Below are 25224 nucleotides of genomic sequence, written 5' to 3' on the forward strand. Positions count from 1 at the left end.
TTATCTATCTATTCATTTTAGGTAGGTTACTGAATGATGTACTATATTTGGCTCTCACATGTTTGAACACATGGGCATCGTCTACAAATTGTATGACATGTTGTAACCACATATATATTACATACTAGCATTTTGCACATATCTGATTATTTAAAAAGGGAATGACTAAGAATCATAAGTTTACCAAATCCTAATTTATTCAATTTCCGTACATAACACCATGACTAACAGATAGGCTATTTCATTTCATTAGCTGACAGTCGTATAAACACATCTCGCTTCCATCTCAGACAACGATGAAAACGGTAATATGGAATCCGCTTTGAGAGGGGTAAACCAAACAAACTATACAACGCTAAAAGAAAACATTGATCCTATTTTTCTTTGAAAACCTGTATATTGGAAGACATGGTGAGGACGAGCATGGGAACTCCAAGTCTCTTCGGACGTCCATTTCGATGCTCACATTTTGGCATTATTGTTTTCAGTGATAGAAATTATGGCCCTATCTCCACCATTGAATTGATGAGCTTCAGGTCCTTCACAAATTGGCGTGTTGGAAGCAACTTCTACATCATGCACCTTATTTTGATTTTTGGAGAATATTCCTTGAGAATTGGAAAGCTCTTCGGAGTCATTTTTATCGGTTGAGATCTTGCTATCCTTCACCTTTCCCCAGAGAACAGCGTATAGTCCTATTGCGATCATAACTCCTCCCACCACACTGTATTCAATTAATAAGTGCACTTAGAGCCTTGAACCTTCCTATTTGCTTACACTATTAATCTCGAATTCAATTTAGTGGGTTGAAAAGGAATTCCGAAACGAACCTGCCCAATAAAATCTTCTCAGAGAGAATGATAGATCCCATAATTGCAACGATTATCACACTCAACGGACTAAATGCTGTGGCAAATAGAGATCCCTTTAAGCGCATGCATAAACCTTGTAAGTAATATGCAATTGCTGATGTCATCACTCCGTGTGCTGATTTTTTTTTTTTTTTTCAGAGAGAAAATCATGATGGATTATATTAAGAAAATATAATGATCTAGATACATTCTACATGTGTATCGATGGAGACTCTGTCCATCAAAACCGGACCATCAAAATATTGGTCCATGAGAAAATGAAAAGCATAAGAGTCCACATATAAAATATATAAGTCCAGATAATCCACATGAAGAGCCTGGACAAAAGAAGAGAGGCCGCAGCCGATGAATCGTCCAAAATGGAAAGCACAGAAGATAAATAGCAAATGATGTTCTCTGTAATTTACCTTCATATCCCGATCTCCAATTTTTTAATTCAAACTTAAAAGGAAACACTTAAAGTTTCCCTCTCGTTGAAGGAAAGAGGAAAACTTAGTGTAGACTGCAGTGAGAAGGTTGATGTCCCATCCTAAAACCCACTTGGAAGAATCACTTACAACAGCTAAGCTGAGAACTGTTGCCTGTAATGTTCCCAGTAAACATATTAGGGTGGTAAGGGATAGTTGAGCAGAATATTTCTTCAGTACTGCGGCCTACATATTCAAAATAGTTAATTAAAGTCGTAGTTTCATATGATTGAACAGGATTATATATGTGTGTGTGGGGGGGGAAGCGGGCGGGGGCGTGGGCGCAAACATTAAAAACAAAAAATCATCACCTGCAGGATGAACAAGGATGACCAAGAAAGAGTGGCCGCAATTATCAGAAGGGAACCCATTATCCAATTTTTATTATCAATGTTAGAAGCTGCTGACATTCCACTTGAAGCTGTCTGGTGGGATTGATGATGTGCAGACTGTTGAAATATTAATTTCAACCGCATTTACTGCAGCGTGGTTTGGCAAAACCACCCAGACTTCCCCGCACCACCATTCGCAAAAGGTCGTTTCCGTGAGGAGGGCTCCGACACAATCAGCATGAAACACGTGTCTAGTGTACAACCATGAAACCACCATCTCCCCGGACGTTAAATATCGTTTGAGTTGTGTGAGGTTGGTGTGCGAATTGCGTCCGATCGGGTCAACGCATGTGGACTCACTCCAATCTGCCAGAACGTTAATCTTACTCTTACCGTCGGCTTCTAATTAATGCATTTAATGCTTGGTCATAGTTTTAGGTGAAATTTTTAAAGTTTTGCATACGGCATGTAATATTAAATTTGTTTTGCTAACACATAAAAATATATGTTTTGTGTATGCGTTGACTTGGTATGGTATGGTATTGTATTGCACACGGGAGGAGGTGAAACAAGTGGTGCGCTGCAGCGAAAAGAAACCAGAGGGTGTATGCACAGCAGTGCAAAGATATGCATCTTTGTATTTTGTAATGTTTTGTTTTTGTGGTGTTGATCGTTTGTAATGCAATGGTGAAATCGCACAGCAGTGCGAAGGTGAAACAAGAGCAGAGCATGTAATGCTTTATGTGCTGGAAGTTTTGTAATATGCATGTGTGTATAATGAAATTGTTTTCCAGCAGTAAACTTATGTAAATTTTTATTCTTCACCAGTAAATGTAAAAGCTTCTTTTACAGCAGTAAAAGTGTATGAAGATTTTACACAGCAGTGTAAAAATCATTTTTGTAAAAGAGAGACAGAGTATTTTGTTTTGGTGAAAGTTCTTGTGTAAATCCCTCTCAGCTAAGAGGATGAAATTGTATCAGTCTTTTGTTCTAGATCAATGAAATGTTTTATGGCTGTGTAATGGACTGTTCTCAGTAAATTTGTTTTAAAAGCTTCCCTGTGCAAAGATCCTGGACAGAGGAAACAGAGAATTGCCTCTGTGTGTAGTTTTTGTTTGTTTTTGGTATTTTCCCATCAAAAATACCCAACAGTGGTATCAGAGCAGGTTCAGGCTCTTTAAAGAAGTTAAAGAAGCTGAAGGGAGAAGGTTGTTGCTGCAGCAAAACTTCTCAGGCAGACAGAAGACTCATACAACGAAGGATTCAGGTATTCTTCATAGCTTTCTTGTTTGTTAATGTTGGAACAGTCAGTGTTTATACACACAGTTAAGGTTTTAAAGCCTTAGTTCAAAATGTAAGGAATGACAAGCACAAGTATGGGTATGTTTAACACCCAGCTCCGACAGTTTAATGGGAAGAACTATGACTACTGGTCAATAACCATGAGAGCATTATTTATCTCTCAAAATCTATGGGAACTAGTTGAATATGGGTTTGAGGAACCAGCAGATGAAAATGCATTTAATAACTTAACTCAGGGAGAGAAGGACCTATTGAAGAGCAATAGGAAGAGGGATGCAAAAGCCATTGTATTGTTGTATCAAGCAGTGGACCAGAGTATATTTCCAAGGATAGCAGCAGCTACATCATCACATAAAGCATGGCAAACCCTCAAGACAGCTTATCAAGGCATGGAGAGAGTGAACACAACAAAACTACAATTGCTGAGAAAGGATTTTGAGAACTTGAACATGAAGGAGTCAGATAACATTGACTCATTCTTCACTCATGTGATTGGTGTAATCACACAAATGAGAACTCATGGAGAAACCATTGAAGATAGAAGGATTGTGGAGAAAATATTGAGGGTCTTACCCTCAAGGTTTGATGCCATAGTCACCACCATTGAAGAGACTAAGGATCTCTCAAACTATTCAGTTGATGAGCTACATGCATCACTGATAACACATGAGCAGAGGTTGAGTAGGAATGAAAACTCATCTCTTAAGCAAGCCTTCAAGACCCAGATGTCCTTTGGAAGAGGAAGAGGTCAAGGAAGAGGAAACCAAAGAGGAAGAGGCAGAAGCCAGAACATAGGTGGAAGGAACAACCCATCAAATGCACAAGAAAGAGGCAGCAATACAAATCAGAACCAAGGCCAAGCCAGCAGCCAACAAAGAGAACAATATCATGCTCAAGGACGAAGGTATGATAAATCTAATGTTCAATGCTATTATTGCAAAAAGTATGGACATTATGCAAGTGATTGTAGAAAGAAACAGCATGATATGAACAATAGACAAAATGCAAATGTTACAAGAGAAAACAACAGTCAAAATAATGTGTTGTTAGGATGTAACATGGCTGAAACACATAGTGAAGACATGGTTTTTAGACTCAGGTTGCAGCAACCATATGACAGGAAACATTGCCCTCTTCTCAGCCTTAAATCAAAACTTGAAGTCAGAGGTCACACTAGGAACTGATAGTAAAGTGTCTGTTATGGGAAAAGTAGAAGTAAAAATATTTTCAAAACAAGGAAAAAGGAAAACCATAGCAGATGTCTACTATGTCCCCGGAATGAGATGTAACCTCTTGAGTATTGGACAGCTTGTTCAAAAGGGTTACAATGTTTTCTTTGAAAATGATGTATGCACCATCATGGATATAGCACCCAGCAAAAGATGCATTGTTGAAGTGAAGATGACAAGGAACAGGATGTTCCCTCTCCGGATCAGGGCAGACTTGAAAAACAAAGGAGAAATTGCAGCAGTCACCCAAGAGGCTTTCCAAAGCGTGCCAAAGGATGAAAATTGGTTGTGGCACTTGAGATTTGGACATCTCAATTTTGGAGGTCTAAACTTATTAAGCAGGAAAGGAATGGTAAGAGGATTACCATTGATAGAGAAACCGGACAGTGTTTGTGAAGGTTGCATTTTGGGAAAACAGCACAGAGAAAGTTTTCCATCAGGGAAGAGCATAAGGGCAAAGGCACCCTTAGAAATCATTCACTCAGATTTATGTGGACCGATGCAAGCTCCATCATTAGCATGCAGCCAATATTTCCTAACATTCATTGATGACTTTACAAGAAAAACTTGGGCATATTTCCTTAAAAACAAAAGTGAAGTGTTTGATAAATTCCAAAATTTCAAAGCACTTGTGGAGAACCAAAGCGGGCTGCATATAAAAGTTTTGAGAACTGATAGAGGAGGTGAGTATATCTCCAATGAATTCCTAAAGTTTTGTAGAGAAAATGGAATTCATAAACAGTTTACAACTCGGTACACCCCACAGCAAAATAGAGTTGCTGAAAGGAAGAACAGAACCATCATGGAGATGGCAAGGAGCATGTTGAAGGCAAAGCATTTGCCAAATGAGTATTGGGCTGAAGCTGTAAATTGTGCAGTTTATATTTTGAACAGGTGTCCTACAAAAGCAGTCATGAACAAAGTGCCAGAAGAGGCATGGAGTGGGAGAAAGCAAGGAGTCACCCACATGAGAGTTTTTGGGTGTGTGGCCTATGCACACATTCCAGATAAGCTAAGGAAGAAGTTGGACAGCAAAGGGGAGAAATGTATCCTTGTTGGATATAGTGATGAATCCAAAGCCTACAGGCTGTATATCCCATCTACCAAGAAATTTTTTGTAAGCAGGGATGTTCAATTCATTGAGGAAGAAGCTTGGGATGGAAGCATAGAGAAAACAGTGAATGTTAAAAACTGTTTGTCTCATGATGAAGATGATGAGGAGGTCGCTGAAATGAATCCCCAAACAACAGCACCAACACAAAAACAGCAAGGTACACCATTGAGGATCAATGAGAGTGCTTCTCCAAGCACACCAAAAGCAGGAAATTCAAGTACATCTTCAAGCACTTGCACACCAAATGAAAGAGGTACAAAGTTTAGAAATTTAAGTGAAATTTATGATGAAGGAATGAATTCCTTATTTGCCTTGTATTGTCATGTTGATGATCCTATTCATTTCGAAGATGCAATTAAAGATAAGAAATGGATAGAAGCTATGGATGAGGAGATGAATGCCATAGAGAGAAACAAAACATGGGATTTGGTTGAGCTACCAAAAGGCAAAGAAGTCATTGGAGTTAAATGGGTCTACAAGACCAAGTGCAATGCTGAAGGCAAGATAGAAAGGCACAAGGCAAGGCTGGTTGTCAAGGGATACAAGCAGTAATATGGGAGAGACTTTGAGGAGACTTTCACACCGGTTGTAAGAATGGAAACCGTGAGAGCAGTGCTGTCCATAGCAGCAAAAAACAAATGGAAAGTCTACCAAATGGACGTGAAGTCAGCATTCCTAAATGGAGTGTTAATGGAAGAGGTTTATGTGGAACAGCCTCTCGGATATGAGAAGAAAGGTGAAGAGCACAAAGTGTGCAAATTGAAGAAATCTCTTTATGGGATGAAGCAAGCGCCAAGAGCATGGTACAGCAGGATAGATTCATATCTATCGGATAATGAATTTGACAAATGTGAAGGAGAACCCACAGTCTACATCAAGTAAAATGATGGTAAAATTTTGATTGTTGTCTTATATGTTGATGATGTTATTTTCACAGGTAATGATGATCAGCTCATTGAGAATTTTAAATCAGTCATGAAGGAGGAATTTGAAATGACTGACATGGGTTTGTTGAGATACTTCTTAGGCATAGAAGTAGATCAAAATGAAAAAGGAATTTTTATCTCTCAAGCTAGATATGTAAATCAAATGTTGGGCAGATTTAACATGCAAGAGTGCAAGGCAACAATCACTCCCACAGTAATGGGATTAAAACTCAGCAGAGAGGACAGCAGCAAGGATTTTAATCCTAGTTTGTACAAAAGTATTGTGGGGAGCCTTATGTATTTAACAGCAACTAGGCCTGACATTATGTTTGCTGTTAGTTTAATTTCCAGATTCATGGAGAGGCCAAAGGAGGCACATTGGCAGGCAGCAAAGAGAATTTTGAGGTATGTCAAAGGTACCAAAATGTTTGGAATTTTATATCATGCCTCAGAACATTCAGATTTGGTTGGATACACTGATAGCGATTGGGCTGGAAGTGTAGATGATCGAAAAAGAACTTTCGGTTATATTTTTCACATGGGTTCAGGAGCCATTTCATGGGCCTCTAAGAAGCAGTCCATTGTAGCATTATCTATAGCAGAGGCTGAATATGTGGCAGCGACAGCATCAACATGTCAGGTAGTTTGGATGAGAAGAATGTTGAGGAGTTTAGGCCAAGAGCATGCAAAAGCAACAGTGATTTTTTGTGACAATAGCTCGGCTATTGCTTTGTCAAAGAATTCAGTGTTTCATAAAAGAACGAAACACATTGATACAAGGTTTCACTACATCAGAGAATTGGTGAACAATGGAGAAATTGTCCTAGAACATTGCAGGACTCAAGAACAGGTAGCAGACATCTTAACAAAGCCATTGGATCAGAAAAGCTTTGAATTTTTGAGGAAGTGTCTGGGTATGACCGAATGCCCAGCAGTTGAAATTAAAGGGGAGTGTTGAAATATTAATTTCAACCGCATTTACTGCAGCCTGGTTTGGCAAAACCACCCAGACTTCCCTGCACCACCATTCGCAAAAGGTCGTTTCCGTGAGGAGGGCTCCGACACAATCATCATGAGACACACATCCTGTGTACAACCATGAAACCACCATCTCCCCGGACGTTAAATGTCGTTTGAGTTTTGTGAGGTTGGTGTGCGAATTGCGTCCGATCGGGTCAACGCATGTGGACTCACTCCAGCCTGCCAGAACGTTAATCTTACTCTTACCGTTGGCTTCTAATTAATGCATTTAATGCTTGGTCATAGTTTTAGGTGAAATTTTTAAAGTTTTGCATACGGCACGTAATATTAAATTTGTTTTTCTAACACATAAAAATATATGTTTTGTGTATGCGTTGAATTGGTATGGTATGGTATTGTATTGCACACGGGAGGAGGTGAAACAAGTGGTGCGCTGTAGCGAAAAGAAACCAGAGGGTGTATGCATAGTAGTGCAAAGATATGCATCTTTGTATTTTGTAATGTTTTGCTTTTGTGGTGTTGATCGTTTGTAATGCAATGGTGAAATCGCACAGCAGTGCGAAGGTGAAACAAGAGCAGAGCATGTAATGCTTTATGTGCTGGAAGTTTTGTAATATGCATGTGTGTATAATGAAATTGTTTTACAGCAGTAAACTTATGTAAATTTTTATTCTTCACCAGTAAATGTAAAAGCTTCTTTTACAGCAGTAAAAGTGTATGAAGATTTTACGCAGCAGTGTAAAAATCATTTTTGTAAAAGAGAGACAGAGTATTTTGTTTTGGTGAAAGTTCTTGTGTAAATCCCTCTCAGCTAAGAGGATGAAATTGTATCAGTCTTTTGTTCTAAATCAATAGAAATGTTTTATGGCTGTGTAATGGACTGTTCTCAGTAAATGCTTCCCTGTGCAAAGATCCTGGACAGAGGAAACAGAGCATTGCCTCTATGTGTAGTTTTTGTTTGTTTTTGGTATTTTCCCATCAAAAATACCCACAACACACGAAAGCATGGGAACAGTAGGACCTTTGTATAATGTCATCAGCATTGCCCCACCGACGGAAACGATCGTTCCCACTATCTTTGCTTGACTGCGTAGCTTTTTGATGTTAACTCTCTCCATCCTACCACAATATAGATTTTCCATCAAGGTCATAGAATAAGGCAATTGATGACAAGGAGTACCCCTAGAAAATATGACTTGAAGTGAACATTGCGTTTTGATTACCTGAATAGAAGAGCCATCACGAAAGTCATAGCTGGAAGAACATTACTTAGTGCAGACACATATGTTGAGGATGTTAATTTCAAACCCATGAAGTAGAAGTTCTGGTCGATTACAGGTGTGCAGAGATGCATTAAGAATGCTCCATATTTAAATTAAAATACTCACCAACTATTTTCATTCATTAGGGATCGGAAATAGAATGGAAGATGATACTTTAAACAGAAGCGAGAGGCCTGAAATTATGAAATGGTACATACCCCAACAAACCCAATACGAAAATCTGGCAGAATATGGGAAAAGTGAGTTTCGGTCGCACTTTCCTGCAATTAATTGTAACATGTTAACTGATGAGCTGATTACGTGGTAGAATATTGAGTGCAGATGTTGTTAATAGAATACCCTTACCTTTCAACGAAGAAGGCGAAAGGAGCAAGCACAACCGTAGCCACGGCATTTCAGTATACTACAAGCACAAAGTGATTCATCCCTCTATTAAAAGAGACTTTCGAGATAATATTCATGCCCGCATATCCAAACTGCAAATATATCATCGCTACATAAGGTATTGACTTCTTAATTAGTTTCCCCATTGATAATCAAATAAAAACCCTCACAAACACCCAACCCTTCCCTTCTCTTTCTATAAATTGCCAATGCAGCGTGAGGGCTGGAGCTTCTCCTCTTTGCACTAACTTTCACAGTTTCATAATCCACATTGTCTGCACTCTTATTTATAAATAAACAAAAACCGAGTAGAAATGATCTGCCTATCTAGAGTGTTGACCTAAATTGATCGCAATATGTTGCGAATACGTGGAAAATTATAAATCGAATTATGAATCAAAACTCCACCGAAAAATTTCTGAGCTCTACATTTGACCAACTAATTGGATATGGGCAATAGCCGGTATCATATTCGTTATTATATTTTATCATGGAATGACCGAAATATTTTACTCAGTAATAAAGCAGTGGATGGTGGGTCAATTAAAGCAGATATGTGAAGAAAGCAAATCACTGCATCAGAAAATTCTGGGCATGTGGAGATTGATTAAGAAAGAATATGGCATATATAAAGTAGAATTGGTGGATTCAGGCCATGTGAGGTGAACCATAGCTGTTCTCATGTCTTTTTTGTAATGTGCCCAGAAAAGCTGTAAATTTTTGTATTTATCACTGTAAGAAAAACTGTATAATATTGTTAATGTTATTTTTCTATTTGGTTAATAATATTGTTAATTTTTGAAGTTAGAGAATGACTGAGTAATAACAGATTGTAACTTCTCATAAAGAAGTTGGAAAAAGCCAGTTGCCAGTAAAAAAAAGGAAAAACCCTAAAACACTCCAAGAAAAGGGGTTGCTGGGAGGAAAAGAAAAGAAAAGGAAAAGAGGATGCTAAGTTTGGTGAGAACAAGATAGCATTAGCACAAGTGTGTGAAAGTCTTACTCAAGACTGTGGTCTTGCAAGCACGCTTGGGGGAGATTTCATCTTGAAGACCAATCTCATGGACGGGAGGATGACATGCAGAGGTTGTACAGGTGCCTGAGATCGTTGGGATCTACTGCACAGCAATAGAAATACAGGTAAGCATTGTCCTTCAACAACCATACCTTTATGGAAGCTGTTGTATTTAATTAAATTGTGAGTATTGTAGCGAGAGCCATTTCTTAATTTATAGATTATCTGTATTCTCATTGTGAATAGGATTACAAGATTTTATGAATTATAATTTATTAGAGAATTCATAATCAGTAGAATTAAAATTTATCAGAGAAATTCATAATCAGTAGAATTATAATTATTAGAGAAATTCATAATCAGTAGAATTATAATTATCAGAGAATGCATAGTCAGAAGAATCATAAGGGTTAATAAATTATAATTTATCCAGAGAATTCTTAATTTATAGATTATCTGTATTCTCATTGTGAATAGGATTACAAGAGTTTATGAAATATAATTTATCATAGAATTCATAATGAGTAGAATTAAAATTTATCAAAGAAATTCATAATCAGTAGAATTATAATTATCAGAGAAATTCATAATCAGTAGAATTATAATTATCAGAGAATGCATAGTTAGAAGAATCATAAGGGTTAGTAAATTATAATCTATCACAGATTTCAAAGCAGTAGGATTATAAGGGGCTATGAGAGGAAACGGGATGAAAGCCTTATTTCCAACAAATCAATAATGTAGGAGTGCTATAGAATTAATTGAATAGCACATCTGACTTAGTTCTGCAAGACAATCCGTTGATAAGGACTTATTGCCCCAGAACCGATTGGCCCTATCTAACTGGCACTATAACAAAGGGTCTGCGCAAGCAGACAAGCATCCTTAACAGTAGTGACAGTTATTGACAAGGCTTGTTAAAACTGTAGGTGACCCCAACGGAGGGGGGTTCTGTATAAAAACATATACAAAACCGAACTTATGAACCTAGAGTAAGTAAGAGTAAGTATAAAATTTAACTAAAGGGTAATCTGCGGAAGTAAGACCCTATAGGATTTAAATACCTCCGAATAATTCAAACCTGTGTGTATTAAGAAACATAAAGATGGAGAACCGTGGTGATACAGAATACTACCTAAGGGTCGCGGTTAGCAAGCTCAGAACTCAGAAATGTGGAGCAAGCTACAGGAAAAGGAGTCAGGTAATAACCCTAAAGACGAATGAGAGGCATTGCTTTAGGCAGTGAACAAGAAAGATAAGATTATACATCTTGAACCCCTCCTCTGAATACGAGAGCCTAAATGATAACTATAAGCAGAGATGTTGCTCACTCCGGATTCTTGTAACTACCAGAATCATGACCCTAGTGGAGGATCTTATTTTTCTGCAATAAGTTATTAAAAAAAACAAACCAAAGTTTACGACACCAAATCAATACAACGGTATATAATTAGCGTAAAGATGCACTCCAAATGAAATAATCCCACGTAGAGATAGTATAGGCAATGGCAACTAGAAAGAACAAAAATTAAACTTGAAATAGTTAATAAGCACCCATAATAGACATTTTTGAAGAAAAATATTTTGCAAAACAAAAGTAATAATAACACTGGAAACATAAACCAAACGGAGCCATGTATTTAATGTCAAATGGAGCTCTTATAACATTTAGACATGGAAAGAGCTAAAGCAGAATGATAACTCAGACATACAACTGAGATAAACACATTCGCCCAAAAGCGTTAGCAACCTTTAAACCACAACCTTAAAATCCTCTATTTTAAATACATAGCATAATGGACTAAGTCCTGAGTAGAACCAAATAAATTCATAACACAACTTATTACAAGGTTGTAGCCTTCAAATAACTCTGAACAGACTCGAAAGATTGAATTGCAATTCCCAAATGTACTAAGACAAAGAACCCCACTGGGCAATTAAAAAACCGAGAGTACCTGTTCATGGCAAGAGCCTTATTAAATAGAACAGTAGCTAGAGCTAGCCCTTCCAGGAAGGCTAAAGCTAGAACCCCAACTCAAGCCGAGGAACTTTCCTTGCTCAACAAAGAAAAGAAAAACCAGGCAAGAAGCCAAATAACTTGCTTGGATTTCATTGAACTTCTAAGACAGGTGAGCGCGCTGCCCCTCCTTCGACATCGTGTTGAACCGCATCTCCATTACCTTTGTGCCTACAAGGGGAAGTGTATTAGAAACAATTTTTGTAAACAAGCTTGGAAAAAAAAAAACAAATGCAACACAACAGTGAAGCCAAGGAGAAATTTTTACCTATAACCGGATGGTGCACTCGTAGCCCATGAACATGAAACCCTTGGCTACTTGTGAGATAATCCAAGTGTGTAATGGACAAACCTACAGGCCATGAAACTTGCAAGAGGAGAGGCAGAGCCTAGCACCAAGGTAGTACGATGCAAATGAGACATGTAGCCCAACAAAGGGAATGGAAAAACCTTCTCGACAACTCCCAACCGTCAGATTGAAAGCTCACATCCTCTGTCGTTGATGCGATGAAGGATCCCAAGGTGTCCTAACAAGACAGGCAAGCCAATCCATTGGCAAAGTGGAGAATTGAATTCCAGAATGACTGGTGGTAGATGGGTGCGAGTTGAGTCATCCAAGTGGGTGTGACCATCTATTAAATAAATCATATAGTGGATTAATCGTAGCAGATGCCTTAGTGGTACAACAGGAATTTAATAAACTGCACTATGTTTCAATTTCTGTAGTTATGAAACCCTGCTACAATTAAGTTTGTATTAAGGCTAATGTCGGTAACAATGATGTAATACTTTCAAATTTTCTTTTATACTAGCATTTGCACCAAATGTTGCAAAGGAAATTCCGTAAGGCATAAATCAAGAAACAATCTAAATAAGATGGAGAGGTGTGGCATAAATTGAGAAACCATCTAAATAAGATGGAGAGATGTGGCATAAATTGAGAAAGAATCTAAATAAGATGGAGACATGTGGCATAAATTGAGAAACCATCTAAATAAGATGGAGAGATGTAGCAGAAATGAAATTCTATTGTATAAACTGAAGTTGATTTAGGGTGTGTAAGACTATATTTTTTTATTAATTATTGAATTAATATTGCATATAAATCTCATAAACTTCAACCTATTGTATAAACTGAAGTTGATTTAGGGTGTGTAAGACTATAATTTTTTGTTAATTATTGAATTAATATTTCATATAAATCTCATAAACTTCAACCAAGCAATAGTTGTGATCAACTTCTTTATAAGAGGGCATTAGATGAAGCCAATGTGAGATTGAGTGAATGTCATGTGGTTCGGAAGAGAGCACAAAAGAAATGTAAGAGTGAGAAGTTGTTGATCGATGAGCTTGAGTAGGACACATTTGAGGCTTCTCAGAAGAGGGATCAAGGCCGGCAGTCTAAAATTGAAGCTATGTAGAGACAACTTGCTTTTGATGCAGTTTCCTTGCAATCTGCACATCAAGAGCTTCAACGGGTCGAGAAAAACCTCTCCATTGTGATGGATTGTAAGGACATCATAGCTAAACAGGGCATGGACGCAGTCAATGCTTCAAAGGCCAATGCCAAAAAAAGAGAGGATTTGTATGCAGAGATATGTTTTCTGAAAGAGGCTCTCGATTCGGCATATGCATCACGTTCAATGGTTGAGGATGAAAAGGAAGATATTGTTGCAAAATGGGAATCTGAAGCCAAATAAGAATTTGCAATGGCAAGTAAGGCTAATGAAGAGGTTTAATTGTTGAAGAAAGAATTGACCAATGTCAAGGATATTGAGTTGAAGTTGTTTAATGCGCCGAAGTTGAGGTTAACATAGCCAAAGGAAATGCAACTAAATTATTAGATTCCCTTGAAGAAGTTAAAGCTGAGATCGTTGCAGCAAAAGAAGATGCACAAAGTGCTAATATGGAAATTTCTATTGTCAAAGATCCTCTTCCGGATAAAGAAAATTAGCCTCATCTAAGAAATCAGATGACAATTTTGCGTCAATTACAAAAGAAGGGTATGATTTGCTATACAAGAAAGAATAAGAGGCCGAAGAACATGCAAGTAAAAGAATAGAAAAGGTCCTTACCTAGGTAGAGGAGCATTGCAGAAGTTAAATGCGGTGAATTTAGATCTCGAGAAGAGTAGGAAAATTACAGATCAAGTTGTCTGAATAGCCAAACAAGCCCTAGAAGAAGATTTTAAGTAGTGGAAGGAAGAAGCTGAAGAAAATTCAAGTAAAAGAATAGAAGAGGTCCTTGCCTAGGTGGAGGAGCATTGCAGAAGTTAAATGCAGTGAATTCAGATCTCTAGAAGAGTAGGAAAATTACAGATCAATCTTTTGAGTAGCTAAAGGCAAGTAAAAGAATAGAAGAGGTCCTTGCCTAGGTGGAGGAGCATTGCAGAAGTTAAATGCAGTGAATTCAGATCTCTAGAAGAGTAGGAAAATTACAGATCAATCTTTTGAGTAGCTAAAGGCTGACTGTCTGAATAGCCAAACTAGCCCTAGAAGAAGATTTGAAGTAGTGGAAGGAAGAGTGGAGAAATGAGTGGAAATATCACTAAATTAACTAAGTAAGGGGCATAGTACTCGAATGGAGAAATGAGTGGAAATATAACTAAATTAAATAAGTATAGCTCACATCCCACAGTGGAGAAATGAGTGGAAATATAACTAAATTAACTAATTATAGCTCAATTTCAAGGTAGAGTCTCATTCAACATGAAGTAGGTGTAGAAGACTTGCAAGAATTATTAGATCAATTACTATTCCAATCTCATTCAATTTAATTTTATTTTAGACAAATAAGAATAAAATATTTGAAATCTCTAAAGTGAAGTTTTATCTAGATTTATGAGAAAATAATATTATAACCATTAGAGGAATTTTGAACTCTAAAATTAACCTCAAAACAAAAAATGCACTATAAAAATCAACTTTACTAGAACTAGTCATACGTTAGAAGTTAATTGTATCCAAAATCTATTCAAATGCTAGAAGATAACATCATCCCTTCAAGATATATTGACATTAGTTGAGTTAAAAATATTTATCTATCACATTATAAGTAGTGGATAAAAACTCATTGCTATATATATATATATATATATATATATATATAATAAAATACTTAACTATGATATATTAAATTTATATTTATAATTTAAAATTTAAATAATAAAGTCTAATATATATATATATATATATTTATTATTAAATTCATATTTATGAGTTTTTTTAATAGAGAAACATGGTTTAGTAAAATATTTAAGTATTATGTGATGTACGATATGATACCACTTCCACCTCATATATTATATATTATTTTTTTGATGTTGTAATATACAGTATATTGTATTTCTAGAATTCATTACATTAGTATTTATCATGTTATTTGTAAAAAATGAATTTAGGTGAAGAATATTCCATTCATTAATCCAAATTCCTCAAAATAAATCTAGATAACACTATAATATATAACATATCATGAATCTAGATAAAGAGTATTCCAATCATTAATCCAAACTACTCAAAATAACACTATAATATAGCATATTATTATAGTGAAATACACATAATTATGGTAAATAATGTTTATATATTAGATTTTTTTTTAGTATTTTGATTATATATTATTATATGATTCTAAGTTTGTTTAACTGAGTAAATAATAAATTATGAAATTACTTCTAATTATTTAGGTACAAATTACAAAGGCATTAATGGTTATATAACCATAATTATTTTTTTGAAAACATTATTATTATTTATATTAAAATTATTTATTTTTAGTCACATCAATAATATTTATTTTATTAATTATATTTTTACGTCATTTTTCAATTTAACTTAATCATAGTTCCCTGGATTGTAGTGCAAAAGTGAGTTGTAAATATACCTTCTCCACAAAATGACTAAGTCATCATATTTTATTATATCATTTAGAGGTTCATTTTAAATTTCAAAATTTTCTTAATATTGCTAGTAAATCTACATTAGAAACAAGAAAATTTAGCTATTAATTACAAGACCTATTTTGTGAAAAAACTACATTAGAGAAAGAGAGGAATTTAATTATTAATGAAAAGTAATCATATATAATCGAAAATTAAGTTATTTTTTAAAAATAAGTTTAAAGATATTTTTAAGGTGTGGAAATTCGTTAAGCAAAAACATGATGCACGGATTGTCTAAATATTTTATTAAAAAATAATTAAAATTATGATGTAATTAAACTTTAAATTTTGAAAACTTAACTATATTTCAATTTAAAATTTATTTTTTTAAACCAGTAAAGAGTCACAATTTAATATTATAATTTAAAAACCCACAATTTAATATCATAATTTAAATAATAGATCAATTGACTTTTTTTATTCATCTCACAAAATTTATGAATATGTAATATTATGAAAAATCACATATTTTTCTTTCATATTATAATACATTTCTGAGTTTGCAAACACCAAATTCCTAGTGTTTTCATTGGTAAGAAGCGTTGCATTAGAGGTCAAGAGACCCTTATTCTTTATGATACCGTCTTTATGATACTGTCGTAGTACATATTGTCAAGGGTGTTCGGCGTTACATACTCCATGGCCATGGTCCTCTTGTTGTTGCGTTCACTCCCTATGGGGCACTGGGCCTTCCGTATCTGAGCATACACAAGATATCTTGGTTTGAAGGTCCAATACATAACATTGCATGCGTTTATTTACCAGAAAGTCTAACCATATCTTTTTGGGATAAACCTTTGAATGCGAAACTCTGTGTAAGCTATTCTACGTTGAAAAACGAGGGAGGTAAATTCATCAGAGTTTCTGGAGCACGTGAAATTCTTCCATCTCTTCTAACAGCAGGAACCTTCCAACTTAGATGAGATCCCGCTAGAAATGCCTGTATTTACAAAATTCATTAAGTATTTATGAGAATTGAATCCTTGATTTCTTAATAAAAAATGTATTTTAACACAAATATTTTAATTAGGAAACTCAACTAATTTTTGAAACTGGACTTATCTCAAATAAATAAAAAGATAGAAAATTTATCTAATGATATACAAATAGGAAGAAAAAAAGATAAGTACTAGTTTTTCAAATATAATCAAATAGGGAAAGACATTTTTCAAATATGAATTGAGTAAAAAAGAATTGAATCATAAGACAAATACAACTATCCAAAACAGGAGCCCGAAACCTTTTCAACACGACGTGTTATTCAGATCTCCATTGTTGTAGCAGGTATAGTTGCACCAAAAAAAATTCAGGTACCTCGAATTCAATCAACTCATTGGTGGAAGGATTCAATAGATAACAAAATTGACTACCAGAACGGGTATAGGGTTTACTCACAAAAATATGGCTGCGTAACTCTGCAGTACATAGTGTTGTGAATTTTTGTTGGAAGAAGGCTTTGAATAACCCAATAGTTTTTTGCAGCATTATATTTCATCAACTTTGTTTCAGTGGACGTATACAAGTACGCAGAAAAACTATGCATGACAACTTGAACGATTGCTCGAATCTCCACATATTATCCACTTTCTCCACCCTAGTCACCCACGGCATCTTTGGATAAAAAACGCCAAACGGCATGCACCTTGCAAAAATGAAAGATGGAGAGAAATACAAAACATTGGATAGTCTACCATATTTATTTCATGACCATTCCCAAATCCTAGGCCCGTTGTTCTTAATCTGCCCCGGTGAGGATAGTCTGTAAATAAACACATTCAATTCAGAGAAAAAATAAAAGCATTAGAGAAGGGAATCAAATATGGAAATCAAGAAAGTGTGAGTCTAATGTTGCAGAAAAACCAAGAAAGTGCCAGTCTTACTTGTTGCAGAAAATCAAGAAAGTGTGATTCTCCCCATTGCAGAAAATCGAGAAAGCATGATTCTTCCCTGTTACATAAAATCACGCGAGTCTTACTTATTGAAGTTCACGTTCTTGAAATCTTATGTTTGATTTCCATTTTACGAGACTCGTTATTGGAAAACTTAAATAATATCTTTGACAAGGACATGATTCCACTTTGAAAGCAAGATAACTACAATCTGATATGAGAGCTCTGAGTTGGTGAGAATACAACCTGCGACACGAGATTCGACGTGGGAGATATGATTTGAGAGATCTGATTTGGTGAGAATGGAACATGCTACGTGACCCGGGTGAACTATAATGTGACCTTAGAAATGCTTGGAATGGAACTGGAATGGAAGATTTCAGCTTCGATCAGGCGAGAATCGAACTAGCGAAAATAGGTAGTTCAAAACCAGCGACTCAGGTAGCTGAGAAACCCAGTGATCTGTCCACCACAGTTTACCGTCTTTGATAAATATTCATTCATACAATGCTAAACTAATAACACACCCCAGGGTCGCCCCTCGGATTGCAGCACTACATAAACGATGACATCATGACATCACCAAGAAATAATCCATTGTAGGAGAAGAAGGAAAAGTCGTTACTGAGAAAAGGGAATCAAGATACACGTCGTTGTGGGTAGTTAGGGTAACAAACTTACAACTGTCTCTCATCATCAGATGGTGGGAATTTTCTCAGTCATCTAACATATGAAATAAATGGCGCAAAATAGTACACCGTAGCACATAGGAGAGTTCATTTCATAGAGTAACGCCTTATGGCATAATTATAGTATTCCATTGTTTTGTGGGATCATGACATTTTTTCTTTATTCCATTGGAAAATCCAGTTGTTTTTAGTGGGATTTTTTTGGAAAGTGGGTTTTTTTGGTCTAATTTCTTTAAAATCTGGCAGGAATTTATTGAAATCACAAGTCTAATGGGTAACTTTTGCACAATCCAACCGTCTTAAGGGTTTTTCAGGTATGGAATTTATGTCGAAAAACTGGTTTAAAGGACACAAATCAAGATTTCACGCCAATTTTTTCTGCCGGATTCCATCATGGGAAAGTCAATGATGAGAGATTTCGACCAGTGGGTGGCATAATTAATGTTTTAATTGGTTAACCAGAATCACATCTTCTTTTGTGAGAGATTTGTATCAATTGGTGGCATAGTTAATGTTTTAATCGGGCAACCAAAATGACATCTTTTTTATTTACTTTATATGGGAATATTTTAAAATATTTTAGAAAATTTAAGTGAACTAGAGTAGTTGATTTACATGTTTACAATAACAGTAATAAAGTAAGATTATGATATTATATATATATATATATATATATATATATATATATTATTTTTTGTTTTACTATTCTAACCCAAAAAGTGTAAGGGAAATTGACTTAGTGACTTCTTATTAGCTAGATGCTTATAGGATATATTGAGCTAACCCTTAGGCTTATATAATTTTTATTTTTATTTATTAATTGAATGCAAGATAAACATTGATTTAGAAATCCAAAATGATTCATATTTAAAATTTAATTTTATGATAATAAAATAATTTTATGAATTTAAATATTAAAAATAATAATAATAATTTACCAAATAACATTTCTATTTACATATTGAGAAATTTACAATTAATATAAGGTCTCGACTCCCTATTTATCTTAGGGTTAGATCTGATTTTTCACGTTGTCCTGATGATGAACACACCAGTACCCGAGTTGGTTCGAAACACGTTACCCTAGATATACTAATGTGTTTTCTTCCAAAATTGTTTTCAAATTAGATATGGATCAGAAAAACTTGAATTTGATTATAACATAAATATACTTTCTTCAACCTTTAACTTTATATTATTTTTATTTAATAATTTACATATTCATTTATTAAATAAATGTCCAATAAATATTGATTTAAAAATAAAAGATAATAATTATTTAAAATTTTAGAAAAAAAATTAGTAATATTTTTAATTTTATAATAATAAAATAGTTTTTTGAATTTAAATAATAATAATGTACCTAATAATATCTTGATTTACATGTTAGGAAATTTACAATTAACATAAAAATAATTTTAATTTTATACTAATAAAATAGGTTTTTGAATTTTAGTAATAATAATCTACCAAATAATATCTTTATTTACATATTAGGAAATTTGCGATTAACGTAATCAATCTACCAAATAATATCTTTATTTACCTATTAGGAAATTTACAATTAACATAAACATGGTTTATCCAAATTTAAATACATAAATGACTTTCTAATTCAAAAATCAACCTAAGATTTACTTTCAGATAAATGATATTTATACCAAGGAGAAAAGGAATGATATGACACATCGCAGAATAAATTTATTTGGCTTTATTATAAAATTATATTTTGTTAAGAATGGTTATCACTATATGCGCAACATAGTCCAGTCATTATCATTAGCTAAATATTGCTAGCTAATAAAATGAAAATAAATTAAAGCATAACAATAAGATATTAATAACCATAAAATCACTTAAAGTAGAATCGTATATTATTAATAACTATGCAATTGGAACGTAGAAATGACATGCCGGGGTAGTGGAGGAATTACAATTTCTTCTCAATTAAGAGAATCTCATGACGTGAATTACAATGAGTTCTCAATCAAGAGAATCTCATGACGTTTAAGGGACAACAATTGTAAGGCCCACGCTGCAGGGTGTTCGGGCACGCAGGAGAGTCGATGATTTGCGGTGCGGTGGGAGACACTTGAAGTGAACGGTCAAAATTGCGATGTGTTTTGGTGGAGGTATGTTTATACCATGTGGGTGGTCCTAGGGGACCCGACGAGCGGGCGAGCCGACAGGCGAACCAACACACGGGTGGGCGGTTCCGTGAGAGCCAATGGATGGGCCAAAGGGCGGACAAGTGAATGGGCTTACCGTTGTGAGATGTGGAGGCAGGTCGGTCGAACAGCCAAACGACGAGTGGGAGAGCATACATATAGGCAACAGCGAGTTGGTTGGGAGGACATTCGAACTTGGACGAGCAATTGGAGTTAAAGTGTGAGCTAAGGCATAATTTTGCGGTGGAGTAGGACGTGTGGATCTGCCCGCACGATGGGCGAACCAAACATGGCGTGTAAGGGCGTTGTTCGGGAGGTTCGTGTAGGTTTGTTTGAGGGCGTTCGGGTAGGATCATTCGAGGTCATCCGAAGGCACAGTAGGGCGTCCGTTTGAACAGTTGGTCAAGGAGTCGTTCGAGGGCGCGGCAGGGCTTCCGCCCGAATGACCCGAGTTGGTCGAGCAGTGAACTGGGTGAAACCTTGAATGGGTGGCACGACCCATCGGTGGACTGGTTGGGCGTTCAGTGGAAGTATCCGATGAGTTGGATGAGTTGAACGAAACATGTTCGGGTGAACGTGTAGAGGAAAACGAGGAGTTGCGCAAGAGTCATGCGGTGACCGTTCGACCGTGCCGACGCGCTGGGCAACCGAGTTTGCTAATGAATGTAAAATTCGTCTAACTGTTAATTTGGGCGCACGAACGCACGGGGGTGGATGATCTGCGGTACTGTGGGAGACACACGAAGTGAATAGTGAAAAATGCGATGTGTTTTGGTGGAGGTATGTTTATACCGTGTGGGTGGTCCCGTGTGACCCGACGAGCAGGCGAGCCAATGGGCGAACCAACACATGGGTGGGTGATCTCATGCGAGCCAATGGATGGGCCGATGCGTGGACAAGTGAATGGGTCGACCACTGTGCAACGTGGAGGCAGGTTCGCTGAATGACCAAATGATGAGCGGGCGACCATACATATAGGCAGCGACGAGTTGGTTGGGAGGACATTCGAACTTGGACGAGCAAGTGGAGTCAAAGTGCGAGCTAAGGCACAGTTCTGCGGTGGAGCAGGACGTACAAATGTGCCTGCATGACAGTCGAACCGAATAGGGCGTGTGAGGGCGTCGTTCGGGAGGTTCGTGTAGGGTCGTTCGAGGACATTCGAGCGGGATCGTTTGAGGTCGTTCGAGGGCACGGCAGGGCGTCCGCTCGAATGGTCGTTCAGAGAGTCGTTCGAGGGCGCAGCAGGGCGTCCGCTCGAATGACCCGAGTTAGTCAAGCAGTGAACCGAGTGAAACCTTGAACAGGTGACACGACCCACGAGTGGACTAGATGGGCGTTTGGTGGAAGCGCCGGACGAGTTGGATGAGTTGAGTGAAACGTGTTCAGGTGAACGTGCGGAGGCAAACGCTGAATTGGGCAAGAGTCATTTGGCGAGCATTCAAGCGTGTTGAAGAGTTGCGCAATGGAGTTTGTTGATGAATGTAAAATTTGGCTAAGTGTAAATTTGGGGTTTCCTCAAGATTTAACTTATATATATATATATATATATATATATATATATATATATTGATTATTCAGGCAGACTCATTATAGGGAGTTGCCCCTCCCTTTATACTATTGTGCATTTATGTGTTAATGCTATTTATGGTGAATGTTAATGGTTTCACTGTGTATAAAGGAAAATGTAATACTTGGTAAAGAAGAAATAAACTAAGTATCGAATGTTAGGTATAGTCTATGACCATGATTATTGGTGAAAATAAAAGGGTTGGTGATGCTGTAGCTCTCTATAGTGTGGTTGGAAGAGTATCACCAGTGTAGGGGCGTGACAAAAATGGTGGAAATGTCACGAATCTAGAACAATTTCCTTTTAAAAGATTTGATGGGCCAACCCATGTTATATCATATTTTGAATGATTTAATTGAGATGTATTTAAAAATTTATACATGATTGGATGTGAGAATTTAAAAGATTATTTCCTCGTTAAAAGGATGCGAACTGGTACCTTCACTTATTAAAAAGTATGGCCCGGCAATATGGTCACCTTATATTTTCATCAACTTATATAGTCTCGTATCTTCACTTATTAAAAAATGTGATATTCGTTCACGGCAATTTCGTCATATTATATTTTGATCAGCACATATCATCATTGTATGGACCTCAATCTTGTGGATATAGGTTATATAGAACTTTATATATATAAATGTCAAGGAATATATTTTTGATGCTTTGGAAGGTTTAATGATAATTTCCTCAAATTGTAAAATGTCTGATGTATGTACATACGACTTAGTGAATTAAGTTAGAGGCAGCCTTTTCCTAGGGCTTTACACCCCTTTAATATATATGGATATGGAAAAAGTATTATAATTTTAATATTAATGAGCATAGTTATATAATTGTTATTAATAATAGAAATAGCTATATAAATATTAATAATCTTATTTTCTCACATGCCCCCCACACATATATATATACAATTTTTCCAAAGGGTTTACATATTAGGATCTCTATAAGGTAACTAATTTTCTACTTTGATTTCCAAAATAATTGAATAGAAAATTGGCCATTTTAAATATAGAAACATCAGCCTACATAAAAACTAAGAAAACTTATAGAAATCTTAAATAGGTATCAAGTATATCCCCCTTCATTTTAGAACTTGCCACGATCTAATAACAATTAACTCAAGAATTATAACACAAAGGACTATCCTTGAACCATTTGACATTCAAGAAACACATCGAAAAAAAACATATCATCTAGAAGAGTCAAAGCTTCCTTAAAGTGTTCATCTGCCTTTAGTTCAACTCGTAAATAAGAGAATAAAAGGTCCATTCAAAACTTCAAAGAGAGTCCTCAATTTTGCCTATGGAGTTTTTAAATGAACATTGTAAACTTTGAGCTTGTGTTTGAATCATTCAATCACAACTTTGGAATCCACAAGAATTTGCAATTTTGCTAAATCAAGATGTTTAGCATAGTGCATAAGAGTTGTAATGCTACAAAATTTCCTTCGTACTAGAGGTAACACTAGGAGAAAATTAGAGATAATAGAAATGTGAGGAGTGTATATGGAGGATAACCCAAAACTCCAAAATTAGGATGATGACCTTACTGGCCCTATTTTAGTATCCCTAAGGGATCTCAAAATCTAGAGATGTCATAATTGGATTTCATGATTTTTTCTACTTAGGTTGGCATTTGTGTTCTCAGGTCAACTTCCTAGTCATGCAAATACAACTACCAATCAGATTGATTTGTCTTGGAAATTACAAAGATTACATCCCTAACAAATAAAGTTGATGAATAGAATTAGAAGAGAGCCATAAAAACTCATGGTGTGATAAAGAAATGAACTCTTAATGAATTCCACCAAACTAGGTTCATTCCATAGCAATTTAGGATTAGATTTAATGACTAGAGAGTTGTAGACTTTCACAAGGAATAGGCATGTAACAAACAAATCCAATCTCTATTCCACCTCTTCTCTACATATTCCACACCTACTTGGGCATTCCCACCCTCTCTTCAAACCATTGTCCTAGGTGAGCCAATTGCTTGTCAGAGTTAATACCAAACAAGAAATTTTCGATTAATCAGGCATGAACCTTCCACACTTGATTCTCCCTATATTCCTCTAGTCTAACAAAATTTGGTACAAATCTATTGACATAGAAAGACCACTCATCAACAAGATGGCCCTCATATTCTAATTCTGTTGTAAAAAGCCAACTTCCTCTACCAATATAATCATGATGAGGGTATTTGGTGTCCTAAATTTTGTAGAAACCCTTATCGTGTAGTCTAGTAAGGAGATACATAAACAACTTATAATTTTCATCTCCATCCATATACCCATCCGCCACATTCCTAAATTTTCTAGCATTCCCTATACACTAAAGAATACAATAACCAATCAAAGAGAAAACATCCACAAATGATTTCTAGATTATCAAATTATTTTGAGAAATTTCCATGGAAGGGCGAACCATTCCTTAACTAAGATACCACTATGGTATTTTGATTCCATCACATACCCTCACAATAATTGAATATATGTGAGTCAGCATAGAGTTTCAGATATGGTCACCTAGTTAAACATATACATGTTTTTATGCCCTTACCTCCAAATCCCTTTGGTTACCTGATATGGAATCACCTTTGCTAAAGGAATGCCCTTATATGTTGTGCACATGAAATATTTCTTTCCAAATTTTTGTAAGGTTTTCTTTTGGGACCTTTGACATTAAATTCTAATATACTAAGTTAATTCCCATAAATTCTTTTAAATGTACCAAATTCTCTCCTCTTGAAAGCCATTGATTTATCTCAATATAAATCCTAGCTTCTAAGTTCTTAACTAGAGATATCCATTCCTAAAAAGAGCAAGAATTAGGCTTCAAAAAGAACCCAATATATTTCATTCCGTCATCCAAATTCTTCTCAGGGAATGAGAGTTTAATCTAACTGAGCTAGAATATATTTCTAATGAAAATGATTAAGTAGTAAGTATTTTACAATATTAATTTCCATACTAGATGCTGAGAAATAAAGACCAAATATTTTCTTAAAACTAAAAATTTTGACATAGAGCCTATACCAAACA

General features: G+C 35.8%; 1 protein-coding gene and 1 pseudogene across 1 annotated transcript; both read right to left on the reverse strand.

Annotated features, from left to right (window-relative positions):
* Positions 1-372: 372 nt before the first annotated feature.
* LOC149239373 (WAT1-related protein At5g07050-like) lies at positions 373-952 on the reverse strand. The gene is made up of 2 exons (XM_089367124.1): positions 831-952; positions 373-724 (listed from the first exon to the last, which is right to left on the reverse strand). The coding sequence occupies exons 1-2, from the start codon at positions 935-937 to the stop codon at positions 463-465; spliced, it is 369 nt and encodes a 122-aa protein (XP_089223250.1). The 5' UTR covers positions 938-952; the 3' UTR covers positions 373-462.
* Positions 953-1732: 780 nt separating this feature from the next.
* On the reverse strand, positions 1733-8997 carry LOC149239374 (WAT1-related protein At5g07050-like; annotated as a pseudogene).
* Between the last annotated feature and the right edge of the window lie 16227 nt (positions 8998-25224).

Source organism: Pinus tabuliformis, chromosome 8 (assembly GCF_031772625.1).
Source record: "Pinus tabuliformis cultivar Carrire ecotype Pingquan chromosome 8, CPIR1, whole genome shotgun sequence".
In the NCBI taxonomy this organism is placed as follows: domain Eukaryota; kingdom Viridiplantae; phylum Streptophyta; class Pinopsida; order Pinales; family Pinaceae; genus Pinus; species Pinus tabuliformis.